Source organism: Manis javanica, chromosome 4, assembly GCF_040802235.1.
Source record: "Manis javanica isolate MJ-LG chromosome 4, MJ_LKY, whole genome shotgun sequence".
In the NCBI taxonomy this organism is placed as follows: Eukaryota; Metazoa; Chordata; class Mammalia; order Pholidota; family Manidae; genus Manis; species Manis javanica.
In genome coordinates, this window is record NC_133159.1 from 7,697,400 (window position 1) to 7,719,744 (window position 22,345).

Consider the following 22,345-nt stretch of genomic DNA (forward strand, 5'->3'; position numbering starts at 1 on the left):
TTTTCTTAGCCTGGTAGTTGTGCATGCATCCAGCATGCCTACCTCCCCTGGCCTCTCCTCCTGGTGTAGTGAGCTGTCCTTGTTCCAGTCTCAGCCCAGCCCTTGTTCCCTGTGTGCCATCTTATGTCACTTTCTCAAGGACTTAACTGTACATTTAACTTCTCTTTTACATCAGTTTTTCTCCTGGATTATCCCTCTTTTCATAAAAGCATGTCTTCATTTCACCAGTTGCAAAAAAGTTCCACGTTCTCTACGTGTTGCCACTCCACTTCTCTGTTTCTTTCTTTTTTTTTTTTTTAATCCAGGTGTGTTTTTTTTTGTAGATAATTATTTTTTATTGAAGGGTAGTTGACACAGAGTATTACATTAGTTTCAGGTGTACAACACAGTGATTCAACATTTATATACATGATAATTCTAGGTACCAGCTATCACCATACCAAGTTGTTACCATATTTTGACTATATTCCTTATGTTATACATTACATCCCGTTACTTATTTATTTTACAATTGGAAGTGTATACTTTTTTTTTTGTGAGGGCATCTCTCCTATTTATTGATCAAATGGTTGTTAACAATAAAATTCTGTATAGGGGAGTCAATGCTCAATGCACAATCATTAATCCACCCCAAGCCTAATTTTCATCAGTCTCCAATCTTCTGAAGCATAACGAACAAGTTCTTACATGGAGAACAAATTCTTACATAGTGAATAAGTTACATGGTGAACAGTATAAGGGCAGTCATCACAGAAACTTTTGGTTTTGATCATGCATTATGAACTATAAACAATCAGTTCAAATATGAATATTCGTTTGATTTTTATACTTGATTTATATGTGAATCCCACATTTCTCCCTTATTATTATTATTATTTTTAATAAAATGCTGAAGTGGTAGGTAGATGCAAGATAAAGGTAGAAAACATAGTTTAGTGTTGTAAGAGAGCAAATGTAGATGATCAGGTGTGTGCCTGTGGACTATGTGTTAATCCAAGCTAGACAAGGGCAATAAAACATCCACGGATGCAGAAGATTTCTCTCAGGAGGGGAGAGGTTCTAAGCCTCACCTCTGTTGATCCCCAATTTCTCACCTGATGGCCCCCCTGCGACTGTGCCTGTCTTAGGTTGTTCCTCCCTTGAGGAATCTTACCCGTCTCTGGCTAACCAGTCATCTTCCGGGGCCATACAGGGAAATGTAAAGTTGGTAAGTGAGAGAGAAGCCTTATTGTTTGAAAAGGTTAGTTTTTTACTTCTTTGCATATTTATGCCCTGTGGCTTCTATGCCCAGCATTTGTTTTGAGGTCTCTTTACCACTTGGAAGAATTATGATACACGGTAAATTCGATATGAGGCACGAATTCTATTTAAGGGTTGTAATTAGGAAGGAAGAAGAAAAGCTATAGAAGTAGCAGGTGGAGGAAAACATGGTAAGATTGATTATTTCTTTGACATATCTTCTTGTAGAGTACTCTGTTTCTTTTTATTGCTCTTTTTAATGTCTTCTCTCTCCATTCTTGCTTGAACCCACTCTAGTTAGACTCTTGATCCCCTCACCAATGAAGCTTATCAATCAGGGTCCCCAAAGATCTCGACATTGACAGACCCAGTGGTGGTTTCTCAGTCTCATCTTACTCTGTCCAGCATTTCACACAGCTGCGTACTCTTTACTTCTCGGAACACTTGGTTCTCTCGGCCTCTCATTTTCCTCCGACCTCACTGGCTGCTGCTTTATGGTCTCTGTGGCCACTGACATTGCCTATTTCTGTGTCTGTCCTTTTTCCCAGGTGGTCTCATGCATTTCTGTAGTTTTACTTACTTTCCACGGTCACTCAGGTGACGATGATGAAGATACTAACTCATGTATTGAGTTGATTTGCACTGATAATTACTTTTGCATGTGTTAGCTCATTGAGTCCTCACAACAGCCCTCTTCTGTGAAATAGGTATTGTTATTCCCATTTTACACACTCTCCTGTATTCATAGCTACTAAGCGGGGACGAGGTCCAGTCTTAGGCAGTCAGTCTGTTTGCAGACCACCGCCCTGCATCCCTCTCTGCTGACTCTCAGATGTTCTCTCTCTAGCATTGCCCTCTGCCCTGACCTTTAGATGCAGACACACGACTATGACCTGGTATCTCACATTCAAACTGTGTAAACTGGATCAATTACCTCAGGTCAAAATCCGAGTCATCCTTAATTTCTCCTTCTTTTCTCCCATCCCATAATCCCATCACGAGTCAGTAGGTTCCATTTCCTCTGCCTGTAAGACATGCCTCAACTCCATTCTCTTTTCACCACCTTTGCTGTTGACACCCTGGACCAGGCCACCGCCATTTCCCTCAGTAGTGCTGTGACAGTCTTATGACTGCCGTCCTCAGGCTCTTCTCCATGGAGAGTGGTATTTTAAAAACATACACCAGACCATCTTACTTCCCAGCTCTAAACCACCCAATGGCTTGCCTTAGAATAAAAATTACAGCCTGCACCATTTCCTGTAAGGCTTGCCATGCCCATGCCTGTCTGACTACTTTGCAACTGCATCTCCCATCCTTCCTGCTCCTCCACTCCACCCACATGGGCTTTCTTGCTTTTCTTCAAGTGTACCAGGCCCCTTTCCATCTCAGGACCATTGTACTGTGCTGTTAGTTGTACTTTAGCTGGAATAAACTATCCACCCACCCCCACCATAGATCTCAGCATGCTTGCTTGGACCTCTGCAGAGTGACCTTCCCCAACCACGTAATCCAAACGTCTTCCTCCTTTTCCTCTCCTCCCTAATAGCTATCTTTGTTTTTTTTCATAGTACTTCTCTCTACTGAATTTATGGTGTGTAACATGTCTGTTTACTGTTTATCATCTCTCTCTCCCTCACCAATGAGACTTTTGTCTTAGTGACCACTGTGTTCCTAGCATCTGGCATGTAGTAGGAGGAAAAAAGGCATTTATTTATTGAATGATGAATGGATGCATAGTTGTTAAAGAGAATGCTGTGGAGTTCACTTGCCTGGGTTCTCATTTCCACTACTTGCTAACTCTGATCTTTGGAAAGTTACTTAATTTCTTTAAGCTTTTTCTTCTTTAACATGAGGCTAACAATAGTGCCATCTTCATAGTGTTAACTAGGAAGTTTGGTATAATCCATCTTAAACATTAAGAATAGTTCCTGGCACAAAGTAACCTAAAAACAAGGGGGGTGGGTGAAAGAGACCATTGAAAAAGCAGGACTAGCCAAATGTAATGCCTTTATAAATGTGGGGCATATATTGAACTAGTTAGGACTTATGTAAACACAAAAAGCTACTGATGAATATATCATTTTTTAGTGTGCTTTCCATAATTATCCTGGTTTTCACCATGAAGTCAGCAGTACAATAGTATCTGCATCTCTATCCATTTGTTGTAGGGGAACCCAACCCTTAAGATTTTTTTTGGTAAATACAAAATGTCATATGCATCCTGGTTTGGGAGAGAGGAGGCCACTTCAAGAAATGGTGTTGATATTTGGACTATCTAAATTGCTGTAGAAAATTTCCCTAGTCAAAATACAGTTAACGTTTTAGGTCCATGATGTTACGGGAAGCCTTTTCATCAGTTTTACTGCCACTAAAGCACAACCAGAGCCTTTAGGGAAGGCCGTCCTCATACTTTTAACTGTTGGAGGTAAGGATTTTGTTGTAGTTTTACCAGCTTGTATACCTATTTTTGAAAAAATTCTCAAAAATAAGCCAGTCACAAAAAGCCAAAACTGTGATTCCACTTATATGACATACTTAGAGTAGTCAGAATCAGACACAAAGTAGAATGGCGGTGCTGGGGATGGGTGTGGTGGTGGAGTTAGTGTTTAATGGGTGCAGCGTTTCAGTTTTACAAGGTGGAAAGAATTCTGTAGATGGGTGGTGGTGATGGTTGCACATCATTATGAATGTGTTTCTTAACTAAATAAAAAAATTGAGGAGGAAATGAGAAACAAAATGAAACAAAATCCTCAAGATAACATATTAACATTTTTTCCACCGGATGATTTTTACTTAAACCAGCACTCTTTTTGCTTAAAGAATCTCACATAACAAAGGTTTTTTAGGGGACAAAAATTCCTCCTTCCCCAACCTTTTATTTTGAAGCATTTAAGACCTACTGAGAAGCTGAGAAAATAGTACGATGAACCTTTTTATTATAATCATATTTACAGTTTTTTGAAATATGTTATAGATATCAAGCAGTTTACTATAAAATATTTCCATGTATATCCTAAAATCAAGGATAGTTTCTTAATACCATTATCCCATCCAAGAACTTTAATACTGATTCAATATCATGTAACATATAGGCCATTTTCAAATTACCCTGGTTTTCTAAAAATACAATGTCTGGGCTGTGTGTGTGTTAACCCAAGGTCCAGTCGAAGCCTATAGATTGCATGTGGCTATGACATTTCTCTATCTTTCATGACATTGACATTTTTGAAAAGAGTTTAGACCACATTCTGGGTTGTGTGGTTACTTCCTCAAGGTGAGGTTTAAGTCAGATATTTTGGGGGAAATGCCATAAAAGGTGCACTTCATTGTATCACATCAACAGACATAGTGTCGGTTTGTCCTTTAATGGGTCGTGTTGAAGTTTGATAATTCAGTTAGTGTGATGTTTCCCAGCTCTTTCCCTTTGCTTATTAATGGGTATTTAGGCTGGCACTTGAGATTGTGTGAGTGTTGTTTTCCATCTGCCTTTCACTCAATTGTTTCACCATTTGTAGTGATCCTTGCCCGATCCACTTACTACATCTGGGGTTACTAACTGTCATGCCCTCTGTCTTTATTCACTGGATTTTTTTTTTTCAGAGGAGAGCCTTCCCCTTTTCTCTCCTTTTTTCAGTATACTGTGGACTCGTGGCGCCTTTCAATACCCAATGTGCTATATTACTTTTCTGTTGTGTTTCTTATTTATTGGCCAATGTGAATCTGTGTCCTTTGAAATGGCTCCATCAATCGTTCAGTATTGCTGTGCTTTCTGGCACAAGAAATTGCGGGCTTACCTTGCTCCAACCTGGAATCAGTCATTTTCCCAAGGAGCTTTGTTTCCGTTTAGTGGGAAATGGTCTTTTGAAACCAAGATCTGGGTGCTAGGAAAGTAAACTTTTTACAGCATTGCCTGTCATTAGGTAGTATGTTACTAATTGAGAGGACTTTGGCATGTGTTTTTAAATGGTTCATTTTGTCCTTCTTGCGGTCATGTGTATTGGGCAGGTTAAATACAAAAGTCTGTATTTTAAAGATGACATAAGTAAAAACATAGAAAGGATTTAATTTTCCCAGAATTAGTAAGACTAGTAAGAGTAGAATCCAGGAGCAAAACCCAAGTCTAGTTTGATATTTTTCTTCTTTTTGCCATAATACATAGTACTATAAAATGTGTGTTTAGGTATCTATTAAAGCTGTGTTTCTGGCTCTTCTTGGTCACTGCCAGCTCCATTAAAGAGAGAAAACTTCCTTTGTGAGACTATGTGATAAATGTCTACTAGAGCCTGAGAATGTTCACATCCTTCTTAGTGTTGCCACTGGGAGCTCCTTTTGAACTGGAGTTTGCTAGGAGGTTCTCGGTGGTCCTCTATAATGTATGGGATATTTCATTTGAGACTTGGAGAGCTCTGTTGGAAGAGACAGTATGTGGTCATACCTAAGCCTGAAAGTCTCATGACAGCCTGAAATTGGGTGTCTGCCAAGAAAGCATAAAAACCCAGGCAGTGTATTGTAAAATGCTATGCTTATGCTATGATTTGTTTTTTTGTTATGTGAAGGTCTCTCTTCTTATCTTTACTTGACAACCTTTTTAGACATTTTTGCCCTATTCTCTTCCCACCATGAAATTTTAATACCTCATATATATGGTATATCTGTTTACATACTGTATGTATATTGTGCTTTACACATAAAAAGAGTAAGACTTCTTTCATCCCTCAAGAACCATTTTTTGCAAACTCCTGAGTGATACCACCCTCAGTGAGGATACGTGGGGGAGATGGGAAACCAAAGGCTAAATCTGATTTGTATTTTAATAGTGTATCTTAAAGCAAAGCAAAGCATCTTTTTTGAATAACTAAGCCACAATCTCTGGATTATTACAATCCTAATAGCACTGTGATCTTTGGTTACCTGAAGGCTAAACTCATCCTACGGCTGTACAGACAGCAGGACCTCATCAGGAGCTTCAGGGCCTATGGTCCTAATTTTTATCCCCCATCCAAACAGCTAGATAATTGGAACTGTTGGTGATAGTGGTGAATTTAATCTTTTCCAATATTGGTTTTCTCCAGAATTACTTGATGTGTGAGGAACTCTTAAGTGTATTTTAACATGTGTGGGACATGTGCTTTTTTTTCCCCTTAAAATCCCTTCTTTCCCTACCACAACTCCAAGTAATGAAGGCGTGGTCTGAGGACCTAGAAAAGAAGTGCAGTCAAAATTTTTTTAGCATTTACCCGTTATAGACTATCTTGTGTGCTTTGTGGTCGGTTTTTTCCTATTCCTCTGCATGTCTATCTTTTTATTGTTTCCTGTCTCTGTCTTGTCTTTTTTGTTGTTCACTTTCTCTACTTCCCAATATTCCTTTCATTTCTCGTTTCCTTCCCTCCTATTTCCTCTCTCCCCTACATGCCATATCCTTTCTTTTCATTCAGGACTATGAGAGTAAATTGCAGGCCTTGCAGAAGCAGGTGGAGACCCGCTCCCTAGCTGCGGAAGCGACTGAAGAGGAAGAGGAGGAGGAAGAAGGTGAAGTCTAGAGACTGAGAGTTTCCTGTTCTGTTGTTTGGATCTGTACTGTCAAATCAGTCCTTGGTCTGTCATCGAAGCTAGGTTTGGTCATAGCTGACCTTACCATTTGTTGACACTTTGCCGAGCCAATTTAAAGATGATATTAAAAATGCTTGCTGCTGAGAACTCAGGCTCTGTTCTGGGAAGTGGGAGTGGGGACTGATAATGCTCCTTAGAACACAAGGTTTCTGGGCCCAGTCTCCATATAAATCTCTTGGGCAGTTTATATATACTCTCATATTGCCATATATGCAAAGTTCATAAATATGTTGCAAATAAATATAGAGCTTAATCTTTGTTGAGATATCTTGTCCTATTTGCTGGTTTATGATTTATGTCAGGGATTTCCCAGTGAGGACTTTGGAATATATCAGTGAACATGAAAGCCATTTCTAATCACATTGTCTAATCTTGCTTACCTGTTGTAAGTTTTCTGGAATTTCTTAGTTGAACTATGGCTTTAACAGTTAGTTATTGCCTTATTATGTAGTATAAACATTTATCACATTTCATTTCTCCAGTCAACCTTGCAAGTAATCTTAAGGCTTCAAATTAACTTTGAAGGAACACTTAATTTATGTACGAAATCCTTTATCTTCCCATATCAAGGTGAAATATGGCCTTTTTTCTGTACTAAAAAGAAAAATAGTTATATATGAAATTGAACAATATACTAGGGGTGTTTCTTTATTATCAGCCACACATTGGATATGTATGTTTTTTTTAAAAAAAAGGAAATCTGTTTATTTGATGTAGTGTTTTAAATAAACAGGATTTTTAAAGGATTTTTCGGAACAATATATACTGCTTTCATCATATCAACAGAATTTAGTAAGCTTTAGTGAAAAAAAGGAAACAAAATCAGCTGAATGGAGGAATACTGTAAAATACCTTAATTTGACAAGAGGGATGAGGTAGGGGAGGAATGTAATTTCCACAGTGATGAGATGACCATTAATTCTGCTTTGCTTGCTCTTCCAGTTCCTTGGACACAACATGAGTTTGAGCTGGCCCAGTGGGCCTTCCGGAAATGGAAGTCTCACCAGTTTACTTCACTAAGGGACTTACTCTGGGGCAATGCCGTTTACCTGAAGGAGGCCAATGCCATCAGTGTGGAATTGAAAAAGAAGGTACGGAGGGGTGATGTTTTCCAGCTAATTTTACAGATGAGACTGTATTCCTGACAAGAGCTAGAGAAACATAATAATAGAAAAATTGTTTCTTTTGGGTTTCTGATAATCTCAATTTTCTCCTAATTGTCTATAAGTTTGCGCCTCTGAGTCCTATGCGTCCCCTACTCTTCTAGGGCCTGAGAGGCAGTTTTGCATAGTAGACAAGTGCGTGGGCTCTGCATGCAGACAGCCAGGTTCCAATCCCAGTTCTCCTAATTGTGTTGATCCTAATAGTGCTATCCTTCCATTCCCTCATCTATAAAATGAGCTTGGCAACAGTGCGTGACACCTAGCGATTTTGTGGGGGATGCCAGAGTGAATATATATAAAGTGCTGCAATAGTACCTGGACATGGTAAAAGGCAGTAAATGTTTCCGATTTTCCTAATTATTACCAGAATATCCTACCACATCTTAGATTCATTCTTTTATGCATTCCACTGACTACTAAGATTACAGTCAGGGGGCAAAATTGTTTCGTAGGAAAGAGCACTTAACTTTAGGGAATTCATTATCTTCTCCTAGGGCTAGATTCAAGTTCTGCAAAATGGGGATATGATGTCTTCCTCATTCATAATCTCAGCAACCCATCCCTTTTTGTAACTATTAATTAACTACTCCCCTCTTCTGATAAACTAAATGAAGGCAGGGACTATATCTTTTTTTCTTACTACTAAAACCTAGCATTAGGATTTGTTGTGAAAATACAGGGCGAGACATAAATGACATGATGAATGCAAAGCACTTGCCCCAGAGTAAACACTTTTAAGGGTAGTAGTTGTAATCGTCTGAATTTAAAATGGAAAACAGCAAGAGGAGACAGGGGACAATACGGGAGGATTTCCATCCTCACTCATGAGTGAGGAACTAGGGAAGCATTCTTGGGTCCCCCTTTTGTCTCCTTAGTATAAGTTCTCCAGAAGGCTGCATTCAGCCAACCAAAATATATTTATTGAGATTTTAGTTTGTGCAAGAACACTGGGCTGGGCTAGAAAAACAAAGTCTGTAAATAGCTTAATTTGAAATTAGGGTTATTCCCTTTCAATGCATACATGGCCGTTTTTTTTTTTTTTCCAGCTCATCACAGGCTGTTTGCTGAGCAGATGCTGTATGTCTGTCCTCTTTCCCATTGGGCATGATTATATCGCAGCATGTCTGACGTGTACTTGCTGAAAACATAAAGGCCATTTGCTGATGATTTATTCTTTCCACTTAGGTGCAGTTTCAGTTTGTTCTGCTCACCGACACATTGTACTCCCCTTTGCCTCCTGAGTTACTTCCCACCGAGATAGAAAAAACTCATGAAGACAGGCCTTTCCCTCATACGGTAGTGGCGGTAGAAGTCCAGGACCTGAAGAATGGAGCAACACATTATTGGTCTTTGGAGAAACTCAGGTATGAAAATATTATTCATAAAGCCCACTGACTTATTTGGGAAATAATTATAAATAATAATTGGTATAAATGAATAATAATGAATAATAATGAATTGCCCAAATGCTACCGTCAAGCTCTCCTCCCTGTGTTGTCACTATTGTTTCCTTTTCTGTGCTGTTGCTGGGCAGTGGCACTACTATTCACCCTTTTTCTTCTAATTGAATGAATCCCACTCTGCAGACACCTTTGTCATTTGTAGATGTGATTTATCTGTAGACCCTCTTACATTTTAAATGTTCCAGTTAAATGTTAATTTTATCCAATCTCATGATACCTATTTCTGTCTTAGATCTAGTAATTATTCATCTTTTTTATCCTCTTATCTCATGACGATCAGTAATAAACAGGAAAGTTACAATGTCGCCTCCTTTGCATGTAGTATGATGAGATATTTTCTGCTCTTTTAGTATAATAGAGATGTCATACACCCTTGACTATATTTCTCCTATGACTCAGTGGAAATTAGGTGGCCATTCTTCACTTTAAGTGACTTGTCTCTAGACTGAGACACTTTGGACCCTGAGTGTTTTGGTTTCATACTTTTGGCCTTCATTCTTCTTTAGTATCATTAAATGATGGGAATAACTTTTTTCTTTTTTTAATCTTCCATGGAAGATATTTCCAAAGTGACATTTTAATGCGACCTGATGTTACTAACCCAGTGCCCTTTATGTTTGCTATGTAGACAGAGGCTTGATTTGATGCGAGAGATGTATGACAGGGCAGGTGAGATGGCCTCCAGTGCCCCAGATGAAAGTGAAGCCACTCTGACTGGCAGCGATCCGTTTTATGATCGGTTCCATTGGTTCAAACTTGTAGGAAGGTATGTGGTGATTTTATTGATGTCTTCTTTTTAAATAATGAATGGTTTTATTTTAATTGTTTAAAACCTTAGCAGATGTTCTAGAAAGTTAAGAGTATAAAAAAAGCCCCGTTTAGAATCTTCTCCACTTATACATAGCTACTGTGTCACTTGGCATATTTCCCTTCAGTTTTATTCAACATACGTATTTGTTTTAAGTCTCAAATTTTCAACCAGAGTAGTTGACAGTTTTCCCTATCTCTCAAGCCATTCACAAAACATCGTATTTTGAACAAGATAGATTTAAAGGAAAAATAAAAGCTGTTTCTGTATCCTGCACAATTTAAAATCATAGTATGACTTACAACTATGCAATCAGACTGCAAACCTCTCCATGATCTCCTGTGTCTTCACTTTTTCTTAAAGCGATTCATCTCACTTTAGCCTTTTCCAGGAGTGAATTAACTACACACCTTGGTCATCCACTTGGGCCTCTTGTGTATATGTTACTTTCAACATTTAGTAATCGAACAAATAATGCCTCCATGATTCCATATTGAGTCAAGTTCTTAGAGGTTTAGAACTTAAAAAGCAGAGAAGTATAAGTTTTGAGCTTAATGATTTGAGAATTTGAATTGTTTTTCAATTGCAAAGGCTTTCTGACATATTTAAAGGAACTGGGTATAAAGGAGAAACTAAAGTCTTAGTATTTTATAGAAATGAATTAAGTCTTCTACTCCACTCTGAAAGTAGAGTGTTTTTGAAGGGATGAATTGGCCAAATACATCTTACCAAGCAAGGCACATACTTTGCCATACATCATTTCATCCGTTTTGTTTTCTGCTCCACAATGACATACAAACTGGAATAAAGATTAAACCTTATTTCCCCTAACATTGAGTGGCTCCTTTGAGGCCTGGCTGCTGCTCTTTTGTGTGAACTGGAGAATGTAAATGTTTCACAGCACATTATTTACTTGGGATATTCTACTCATGTATTTCTTTTGCTTTTCTTATTCTAAGGATTAGTCCTTGTTCCCTTTCACCTGAACCAGATGATTTATGCTTATTTTATCCTTTTGCTTTTCCATTTGCTTTTATTGTGTGGATTCCCCAGTGGGTTCTGTTCTGTTGGCACCTGTAGCTTCCTGTTTAACCAACTATTCCTCTCTCCTTGGCTGTGTCACTTGGCGTCTTCCCCGGTGTCTAGCTCCCCCATTTTCCACGGCTGTGTGAATGAGCGCCTTGCTGACCGCACACCCTCCCCCACTTTTTCCACCGCCGATTCCGACATCACTGAGCTGGCTGACGAGCAGCAAGATGAGATGGAGGATTTTGATGATGAGGCATTCGTGGATGACACCGGCTCTGACGCAGGGACGGAGGAGGGATCAGATCTCTTCAGTGATGGGCATGACCCGTTTTACGACCGATCCCCATGGTTCATTTTAGTGGGAAGGTTGGTGAGGTTATTGTGAGAAAGGCAAAAAGGGACCAGCTCTTGCTCTAAAGAGGCTCCTTGTTCAATTTTGGATGATCTTGCCTTAGCCAGTGCAATTCATGACCCGCTAGATGTGGCTGGAGTGCCCTCAGGCAGTGTGTGCGTGCGGTGCCCGGTACACAGAGGGCAACGTGTGAAGATACCTGGAGGACCCCTTGTCTTAAATTGCCCAGTAGTTTTCTTCTAAGGAGAAAAAGCTCACAGGAGAAACTAACTAAAGCCAAGAGTCAAATGCTGTGGCTCAAAGAATGTTATTGCAGCCAAATGGGCACAGCACAGGGAGAGCACAAGTCCAAGATTAGGCTAAAGGATTTATGGCACCAGCAGGAATCAGGGGGACAAAAGTGGAATCAAGAGTAGCATTAGGTGTATTTTTTGCTTATTCTGAATCCAAAAAGAATCAGGAACATGAAGTTCCCTCTTCGTCTAAAGTGGATGCCAGAAATTGGCCAGTTTCATTGAGCCCATCTAGATCTTTTTGACTTTTGCTAAAATTTTACCTATAGGCTTTATAATGATGAATTTCATAAAATTATCTGTTCACACCATCAACAGTGAATATTTGTTTAGCGCTACATGAAACTGCTGTGTGTTAAGTTTGGTTTACCAAGCGGAGGCATTGTCTGTGGCTCCATCTGTGACGCAGAATCTTCATTCACACCGCTTCTTAGTACCGGTCTCTTTGTCTATATTCAGTCTTCATGCTGAAGTAATTTTAATTACAAATTCAACAGTGCAGCACTCATTGGATTAGCAAAAGCGTATGTCCAGGTTTTAACGTAATTAAATTTAATATTAATGGTGCATTAGGACCATTTAGTATTGAGCCCTTTAAAAATAAGGGAATTATGTCATTGTTAAATGGATGAGCACCAGTAATCTAAAACTCAAAGTGCAGTGAGTCTCCTGACCCAGTAGGGACATCATGTTCTAAAACTTAACTCCTAGTATGGCACTGGTTACCTGGTGAGAACTAAATAGGTAATATAGAAGGTGATCACTGTTATGGAAAGGGGGAAAGGCTCAGTTATGACTGTGGGTTATAAGATTGGACAGTCCCCAGGCTTTATAATGGCAAAGGGACATTTATTCAGTTTTTCCATGATTATACATAAAGGGACTATACAACCATGGATACTGTTTTCTACTGGTATATTGCCAGGAATAGATGTGTAGAATTTCAGAGAAGCTGATTTGTATTAAAACTGAGAAAGGTAGTTCTATGTTTAAATAAAGGGGCCTAGCACTTTCCTTACTTTAGGCTGTGTGTGTCCTTCAGCCCATTTCCATCCTATTCCAAGAGAGTTGAAAATTAGAACCAAGTTTATATCTGCACAATGCCTGCTCTCGATGCTGGTTGCACAGCCTCTAGCGCTGCTCACTAGGGTTCTGCACCATCGCCCAGTGAGGCCCGGTGGGAAGAACACTGACCCAGTTCTCAGGAGGAACCTGGGTCCTGACCTAGAACAAAAACACACAAGCTGAGGCCTGTTGGATTCTTAAGTGTAAAATGAAGAGTTAGGTGAAAAGAAAAAGAGCCTTAAAGATCTTTTTGTCCCTTAGATTCTGTCATCCACACTAGCAAGGTGAATATCCTGGTTAGAGTTTTACTTCAAAGCATTTGTATTTTGAGTCAGCTGTATAGAAAACTTAAGTCAGAATCCCATTTAATTTGGAAATTCACTAGTTGAAGATATATGTGTTGTTTTTCTCTTCAGTTTTATTCATTTTTAATTATATCTGAATAAAGTGTAGGTGTAAAGTAATCGATTCTACCTTGATTTTCAAATAAAATATTTATGGAGCTGTGACTTAGGAATTGACCTTTCCATTTGTTTGGGTTCCCAGGTTCTAAACTAACTTTGCTTTGCAAAAAGAGGTTAGGAGAGGAGATGAAATCATAGCAATCAGGAAGTGAAGGTAGCTCTTTATTGCCACCCTTGACTGCATTTCTTACCTACAAACAAAATTTATAATAATGCAACATCACCCAGTTATGCAGTAGTTATTGTATGTATAAGAGAAGTAACTTCTCCTGTTCTTGTGATACACAGGATTGGATTTCCCTATTGGCACCTAATTGCAAATATAATTCATTTGTAAAATTTTCCAGTTTCTTGAGAAATTCCATTTGTATGTTTTGTTTCCTGGCCTTGGCTGCCTCTGGTGAATTTTGAAACGAAAATTAAAAGAGCTTGTCCCTTTAGCTATTCTCTTACGGCATGTTGGGATGTTATGGACCATCCATCATAATTTGGAATGAAATGTAAAATGTTTAAGCTAGTTTTCTGGGTTAGAAGAGGGCAAAAGATGGTTATTCTGTGGCCTAAGTACCTGAACTGACATTCTTCCTGTAACTAGAACCATAATTATGCTGATTTTTCTTTATGTTGACAAAATTTGTTTCCCTTTCTGATGTAACTTCACAGAACTTTCTGCTAATACATCCTCCCCCTCTTTCATCCTTGTTCTCCTTCAGTCTGCTAGGTCAAGGTATAAGGACTCTCAGGAATGCAGAGTAATTACAAAAACTCCAGTTAAAAAAACTTTAGAGGAGGACTTTCACGCCACACTGATTTGGGCTAAGGACTGTTCTTTCTCAGTAGGACAAGGGGCTGCTGAGTAATTGGGGAGCTGCATAGTGGCAGCGCTGACACCCCTGACGTGGAATTATAGAATTCTGTATGCCTCTGCCGTTGAATTATAAAATTCTGTATGATGCTCTGCCATAGAATTATAGAATTTTCTCCTCCAAAAAGGGCACTCTACAAAAATGCTTTCTATCCTCCCACCTTTGGGATAACCAGGGCTATAGGCAAAATGGAGATTTTCGTCTTTGATGTGTGCTGAAACCATACTTTATTGGAGTGTGAATGTGAACATGATATGCTGTACATTCATGTGATGGTAACCTTTTTAAAAATTAGAAAACAGTGTTTTTAATAGCTATTTTTAAGTATAAAAATACTAAAGTATGGTTAGGAACCTAAACATATTCTATATAGTTAATATCCACCATGAGTATGACTTTGAAAAATCAATCAAATATAAAGTTGACTTTGTTTCTCACCCTCTGGTATAACTCATTTTTCTGGAAAATTTTCTACCTAAAGATAAGGAACAGATCGTTGTTCACTTAAGTACATAAATGTTCAGTCATTCTCCTGATATTTATTGAATGTATTTACTTATTAAATAAGCCAGGCCTTCTGCAGATAGTGGCAAGGAAAACCAGACATTATTCCTGCCCTCAAGGGCTTACAGTCCTGTGGGTGAGACAGACAGATTAAACCACATAAATAAATGTATATCATAACAGTGATGGAAACCTGTGTTACTGCTCTCATATAACACTGTGGGGACCAGTCATAAGAGAGTTGGTGTTTGGAATAAGCCTTGAAAATGTGGCTGGGCACGTCTGGCTGGGGTGCTTTAAGAGACCAAGATGGTCTGTGTGTGTACTGACTTTGGAAGTAGAATTATCCATTTGGTACCTTATGCCAATTCTTAGTCTTTAAACTCTGTCACAGTAGTTGATGTTTGAGAGTCTTGTTTATAATCCTTTTGAGAAGACTTTGCATTTTTTAATTTTTGTATAATAAAGCTTTAACCCTATGTTTCTTAGCATTGCCCTCCCTCGCCTTTGGAGCAGACTGAAAGGGAAGTAGATACCATTTGTCTGGTTCAGTGTTTACTTGCAGTTATTTTTGTTATACTTTTCATTCATATTTCATTTATGCTCAAAGTTTTATTAACATTTTTGTGTGGTGTATTTTGTCTATTTTCAGAATTGTTTTCCTTACTTTGAGTTGAAATCCCAAGAACCACTCCATCTTCCTTTCCTCTTTGTTATAAAATAGATTCAGTGCAGGAGAAGCAGCAGACAGGCACATGTGTTTCCTTTAGTTGTGTTCCATTTCCTGATGCAAATGTTTACTCTTTGTCTTGTCTTATGTTCAGACACGTACCAAGTGGGAAAATAGGAGTAACAGCAAGAACTAGATTGTTTTTCCCATCTGCTAAATGGAACGAACACTCTTAAGCTTTATTATCACAGTTTTTATTGCTTAAAAAAAATCAATAGCTACAAAAGAAAAAAGAAAAAAAGAATACAAATATGATAGGACTTAGCTACTGTTTGTTTGAAGTAGGAAATGTTAGGTCTGTAACTTACCTTTTGTATGTGCATTTCTGAATTAGGTTTTGCACTCCAGGAACAAAAGCAACCCTCTAGGGATCAGCTCTCTTCTTCTCCCTGGCCTTTATCTTGATGCCCATCCAGAGGCTCCTATAAACTCACTCTGCTCAGAAATTGGCTACATAACCTCTCTGCCCATGAGTGTCAGTCACCCTGCCTGAAGATAATAGTCATTTCTTAGAGTAAAAATAAAGACCCATAATACTGTGACTTGAAATCTATTTTAGAGGTATTAACTGCATTTCAGTTACATTCCCTTGCCTTTTTTGTCTCCTGGTTTCTGTTTTATCTGTTGGGAAAATCAAAAGAAAACCTCTTTATAATTCCTTATGTTAACAAGTTAACCTCTTTAATGGGCTCCCTTCTTCCCTACCCTTAGTAGTATTCATAGAGCAGTATCTTGAAAGTCTACTTCCAACTGTTACTCCTCTACCTAGAGTCATTTGGTGTAAGTTGGTCTTTGCCAACTGCTTTACCAAACATTTGCATTTGTTTATACATTATTTGTGCTTAAAAAGCAATCAGAGGCAGTTGGAGAGTACAGAACAGAGAGGTGACTTTAAGACAAGGCCCAGAAGCCAGCTCACAGTTTTATGAAGGTACTCTTGGTAAATCTGAAGCCAGCTTCTCTGTCTGTGGGATGCTCAGATATTTGTCTCCTGGTTTCTGTCTCTAGGGCCTTTGTTTACCTAAGCAACCTGTTGTATCCTGTGCCCCTGATTCACAGAGTGGCCATTGTCAGTGAGAAAGGAGAAGTGCGGGGCTTCCTGCGTGTGGCTGTACAGGCCATTGCAGGTAGGTGACTTTCTTCTGAAATGAGACAAAGCAGGTCAGTTCTTAAGGACCATGCTGCAGTCAAGGGTACAAACTGGTGTGTTTGTCTGTCTCGGAGAAAGCCTTTATTGCTTACTTCCTAGCTACTGTTCCCAAGTATCATAAATGGATTGTTAGTCCAGACCACTGCTATTTTGGAATAATAGGATAAAGGGAGTTCCTTTAACATGAAGAACAGCTCTTGGTTCAGCTTTATATTGCATTTTCAATGTGTCTTAACTGCCTCAGAAATAACAAAGGACTTTCAGGACTTTTCTTGCTTCATTTTTCACTCAGGGTCTGTGTGCTGGAGATGCCTGACCTTTGGCTACTGTTTTGTAATGTATAGATCAAGACTCTGATGCTTGATTCTTTTCCATGACAGCCTACATTCTGAGGAAAGAATGTGGCCTTTTGCTGTAATTTTTCATTTCCAAATGCTATGCTGTGTTTAGTGACCTTTCAGCTTTTCCCCATGGAAATCTGTGGCAGAGCCCCCAGTGTTGAGTTTATACGAGTCTCCACATGTGCAGTTTGTTGAGTATTATTGAATATAATCTTGCCAAGTAAAGGGATCAGTATTTAGGTATGACATTTGAACAATAGCAAGAATAAAACTGATTAACCAGTCTCACTTGAACCAAGGAGATTGGTAGGTTTACCTGAGTAGAGTTGGAAGCAGCCTATGATGTGATTTTACTGTTTCCCATTCTTCTTGTTTATGCAAAAGACCTGCTCTTTAGTGTTTCCTTTTGTGTTCAGGTTCCCTAATATTCCACAGCTTTCCTATTAATTTTATAATCCAATAAGAGTCATTCCCCTCAGCCCCTTAGAATCTCATTTAATCCTTGCTTACTTTTTTTTCCTTCTTAGCCGATGAAGAAGCTCCTGATTATGGCTCTGGAATTCGACAGTCAGGAACAGCTAAGATATCTTTTGATAACGAGTATTTTAGCCAGGTGAGAAAAATTTCTGGAAAGAGGAGAACTTGTGGAAGGAGAACGAAATAGGTTTATAAAGAGGATGTTCATCACTGGAGAACGGTTCTTCCCAGAACTAAAAAGTGTGGGTAACCAAAGGTTGGTCAATAGAACATGGGACATGTCCAATAATTACCATGGGAAAGGCCCATCATTTATATTTTATTGTATTGCTTTTTCTCAGGCAGCTTTTAATCCACATGATTTTCCAGTCACTATTATTTGTTGGACAAATTAACCTAAGTAAGGAAACAGGGGAAAGCATGCTGTCATATTACCTTATTATCTGCCTACTCTGCCTTTTTTCAGAGTGACTTCCCCTCGGCTGCAATGACTCATTCTGGTCTGTCCTTGGAGGAGCTGAGGATTGTGGAAGGACAGGGCCAGAGTTCTGAGGTCATCACTCCTCTAGAAGAAATCAGTCGGATGAATGACTTGGGTACGTGGACAGTTCACTGTGATTTGGGACATTTTCAAAGAAGGAAAAGTATGAACCACTGTCAAGAGAGATAGTCACTTTCATCAACTAGGAGTGCAGAGAGAGCCCTATCTCTCTGTGAAAGGTGGTCTCTGTGTTATTTGAACTATATGAACCATGTGTGTGTTCATTTGACCCTCTTTAGATTTGAAATCAAGCACTTTGCTGGATGGTAAGATGGTAATGGAAGGGTTTTCTGAAGAGATTGGCAACCACCTGAAACTGGGCAATGCCTTCATTTTCCGTGTAACGGTGTTGCAGGCCAGTGGGATCCTCCCAGAGTACGCAGACATCTTCTGTCAGTTCAAGTAAGCCACCCCTTTGCACCGCCTACCTAGCCGTTAACCCAGGTGACATTCTTTGTGCACAGAGTGCTTTGCATTTGTCAGATATTAACACTAGAGAGAGAGAAGCACTTGCCAGTCTCTGAAATAACACACATTCTTCCCTCAAGGTGGGAGTAAGAATTGAAACCTAAATAGAATGAAAGCGTTCACCAGGGGGATGAGTGTGACCTCATTCCGCTAGAGTGTGCTGTTGGGACTGTTCCCCTCTGCAGAAATACAGGATCCAGTCCAGATAAGCCTATTTATTAAATCTTTTTAGTGCTCTTCACACTGAAATGTCCTATTAATAAACATGTCTGGAGGCAATGAATTATTCAGCCACCAGTTATACCTACTTAATACTTGGGAAAAGGAAAATTGAAATAATACAAATAATGAAATTCTATATCAACTGAAAAAAGCTAGTATGTAGAGAGGATGTGACAGGTTTCATTTATCCACTTCAAGAAGCCTTTTCTACCCTATGACCCTCCTGACCTCTCTGCTCCAGGTGCTTTCTTCTTAAGACCTACCTAGGAAAACACCTTTCTGAGAATATTAAGTTTTAATACCTCCAAACATCAATGTATCTTTTCAGTACTTGAAAAAAGCCACAGTACAAAACAATGAAGTCTGACCCACCCCATTCTTAAAGCCCATAGTTTGCCACTGGTGCCCCCAAATGGCTGCTGCACATCCCTCTTGCTGGCCTTCCTAAGGGCCCTCATGCAGTTATAAAGCTTTGCCTTTATATGGGTTTTAGCCAAGTCCTCAGTTAATGTGATGAATGCGTCATAAGCCACTAGTATCATTTGCTATAACTCATAAATGTTGTTGAAATTTTATCCATACAGTGATAATTTTGCCCATTTAATGGTTTGCTAGCAGCCTTAAATTTAGGGTGGGATGGAGTTGGCCAGATGAATCAATTTTTTGAACTTTCACTGTTAAACTAGTTAAAATAGTCAGGCAACCAATCGTATTTTAATGGAGAAAGACTTACTTGTTAACTGATACCTGAAGTGACTATAATGATGTATTAACTTTTGTCCTAAAATCTCCTGAAAAGAGAGCGGAGCAGCATCTCCACTTGGCATTAGCTCTGGAGGAAGGTGCTTGTTGACTCATGTTGAAAGAAGACTCAAATTCTTCAGTTTTTATAAACTCTTACCTGGACTGTGTAGGAAAGACAGAGCTGCAGAGCCATGTGATGATTTCCTGTGTTACCCAGGGTATTTGTACTTGCTCCAAGAGGAGTGTAGATCAGAGGTCAGCTAATGCCCATGGGGCTTCTGGCAGGTACAAATATGGTCCAAAGAGGAAAATCTTGGAAGAAAGGAGTAAGCAGTGAGAGAAGGAGAAGGAGAGAGGTGAGGAGGAGAGTGAGAAGAAAGAAAATAGAAAAAGGCAGGGGAGTACAGAATGCCAAATTGCTGGCAACTCTTTTTTTTTTTAATTAATTAATTTTGTTGTCATTAATCTACAATTACATGAAGAATATTATGTTTACTAGGGTCCCCCCCTTCACCAAATCCCCCCCACAAACCCCATTACACGTACTGACCATCAGCATAGTAAGGTGCTGTAGAATCACTACTTGTCTTCTCTGTGTTGCACAGCCCTCCCCGTGCCCCCACCACCACATTATACATGCTAATCATAATGTGCTGGCAACTCTTTACATCTGTGATTTGAAATGCCTGGCAGAAGCATCCTACTTGCCTTCAGACTCGGTGAACTAATCTGGAAGAACATAATCTGGAAGACAAGTTCATAATCCCAGTCTCTCTGACCCCTAAAAGAAGTACCCTCTTCTGTTCCCTTTTCTTGAGTGGGCTGTTGGATGTCTTTCTGATGGCTATTTCTGTTTAGCAGTAAATCTTTGTATTATTTTTTAATTCTTCACTTCTTTTTATTTCAGTCTCTTTAAGAGGAAGGGAGAGAGAACAATAAAATCTCACTATTAGAATAAATAAACAGCTTACTGATTCAACAAATATTTCAGGATTATCTTCTATATTTATAGCCCTATAGGAGATACTTGCTTGTCTTTTGGGGAGACAGGCATACAGATACATTATTACAGTGATATCATTGATACTGAAGAAAAATAGGTCCCTAGTGCTGTGGGAACACAAAACTGGGTGAGTCAGGAAGACTGCCTGGAAGAGGTGACATTTGTGACTACTCTTAGCCGGTCTTAGACACTCCTAAGCAAGTATGTCAAACACGGGCTTTTGTATTACCTTAGAGACATTTGAATCTCCCAGATATTTTCTATACAAAATGATTTTATAATTCTTATTCTCAATAAAAAACTTAGACAAAAGTTCAGGAGATCACTGCATTCACTCTTTGTGCTAAGGTTTTCTTGGATATAGATCCATGTAGCTAAGTGATCAGGATCAGTTAACTTTTCATCCATTTTTGCAATAAAATATAAAATGCTATCTAAGAGACATGGAAAATGTACCTGACAAGGAAATATAAATAATTTGGCCCAATTAAAGACTGCCTAAATGGGATGCTTCCTGCCATGGGATCCAAGTTAAGCTCTTAAAACAGATCTTGCTGAAACCATTCAATGCAAAATTCACTTTTTTTTTTAAGCTTTTTGCATCGCCATGATGAAGCATTCTCCACTGAACCCCTGAAAAACAATGGCAGAGGAAGTCCTCTGGGCTTTTACCATGTGCAGAATGTAAGTGACAGACATTTTTGCCAAATGTATTGCAGGTTTACGAAGCAGCTGGTGCGCTGCAGTCCCGTGCGGGCTCCTTTGGCTTTCGGGGCCCTGCTGCGGAAGGAGGATCATCTGAGATGCTGTGCTAGGGGGAGCGGTCTGGGAGAACAGACAATGGAAGGAGAGGCCGGGGCGGTGAGCTAATGCTCAGTGAGCAGAGCAGCCAGCCTTCTCTGAATTACAATGGGCCCCATAAGTAGTGTGGGGGTTGGTCTGCCCATAAAAATCTTCCATCAGTTTGAATGTAGTGAATTGTTTTTAGTATTTCCTTCCTAGAAAAATAAGCGTTTTTAATATGAGTTTTGTTAAAATGAATGTCTTCTAAGCTTATACTTAACATTGCTCGATTCAAATAATGTGGGAACTATTAAATACCTCCTGTAGCTACATTAAGATTCAGAATCTGTTTTTCGTGTGGCTCATATTATGATTGATCCATTAATGCCCCTTAGAACTCCAGGGAGTAAGAAAACACCTCCCATCTCTTCTTGGAAGGTTTACTCAAACTCTATTCAAAAGTCATCATCCTTATCACCATAGCTGACACTCATTGTGAGCCTATTTTGTGTCAGTCACTGTTCTGAGTGCCTTTTTTTTGTTTTACTTCATTTAATCCTCATCTTTACACCATAGACTATCATAATCCCCATCCTGCTGAGATAACTGCGGCACAGGGCAGTTACAGTCACTCACCAAGTTACAAATCTAGGAAGAGGTAGAGATGGGGTTTGGACCCAGAGAAATGTGGCTCTTGTGGCCAGGATTACTACATGAAGCCATCTCAGTTTCTTGCTAATCATATCTAGTCTCTAGCATGTGGGCGGAAATGACAACCCTGAAACGGAATGAGCAAACACACTGTTTTCTATTTTATGTTTAATTGCGTAAATATGAGCATGCCTGCATCTGATAAATATTGATTGCTTACTATATGCAAGGACTGCTTGACACCACTGGGAAATGCACAGATGCCTCACAGATGATTCTGCCCCCACTAAAGAGCTTAGAGTCATAGGCAGGAAAATAAGATGCATATTTAAATGACTGGAGTACAAGATCTAGCCATTGCAAAGGTATTTGTTAAATG

General features: G+C 39.2%; 1 protein-coding gene across 11 annotated transcripts in view; it reads left to right on the plus strand.

Annotated features, from left to right (window-relative positions):
• Positions 1 to 22,345, plus strand: part of KIF1B (kinesin family member 1B) — a 132,070-nt gene that overhangs the window by 81,417 nt on the left and 28,308 nt on the right. For 8 of the 11 annotated variants that reach the window (XM_036999718.2, XM_036999724.2, XM_073233173.1 and 5 more), the window contains 10 exons: positions 6,675 to 6,768; positions 7,792 to 7,940; positions 9,198 to 9,376; positions 10,104 to 10,241; positions 11,430 to 11,678; positions 16,595 to 16,713; positions 17,605 to 17,690; positions 18,021 to 18,150; positions 18,335 to 18,497; positions 21,126 to 21,216. In XM_036999718.2, coding sequence (XP_036855613.2) covers positions 6,675 to 6,768; positions 7,792 to 7,940; positions 9,198 to 9,376; positions 10,104 to 10,241; positions 11,430 to 11,678; positions 16,595 to 16,713; positions 17,605 to 17,690; positions 18,021 to 18,150; positions 18,335 to 18,497; positions 21,126 to 21,216 — 1,398 coding nt within the window. Of the gene's footprint in view, positions 1 to 6,674; positions 6,769 to 7,789; positions 7,941 to 9,197; positions 9,377 to 10,103; positions 10,242 to 11,429; positions 11,679 to 16,594; positions 16,714 to 17,604; positions 17,691 to 18,020; positions 18,151 to 18,334; positions 18,498 to 21,125; positions 21,217 to 22,345 lie in introns of all 11 variants that reach the window. The other 3 variants (XM_036999731.2, XM_036999732.2, XM_073233171.1) reach the window with 2 other exon arrangements.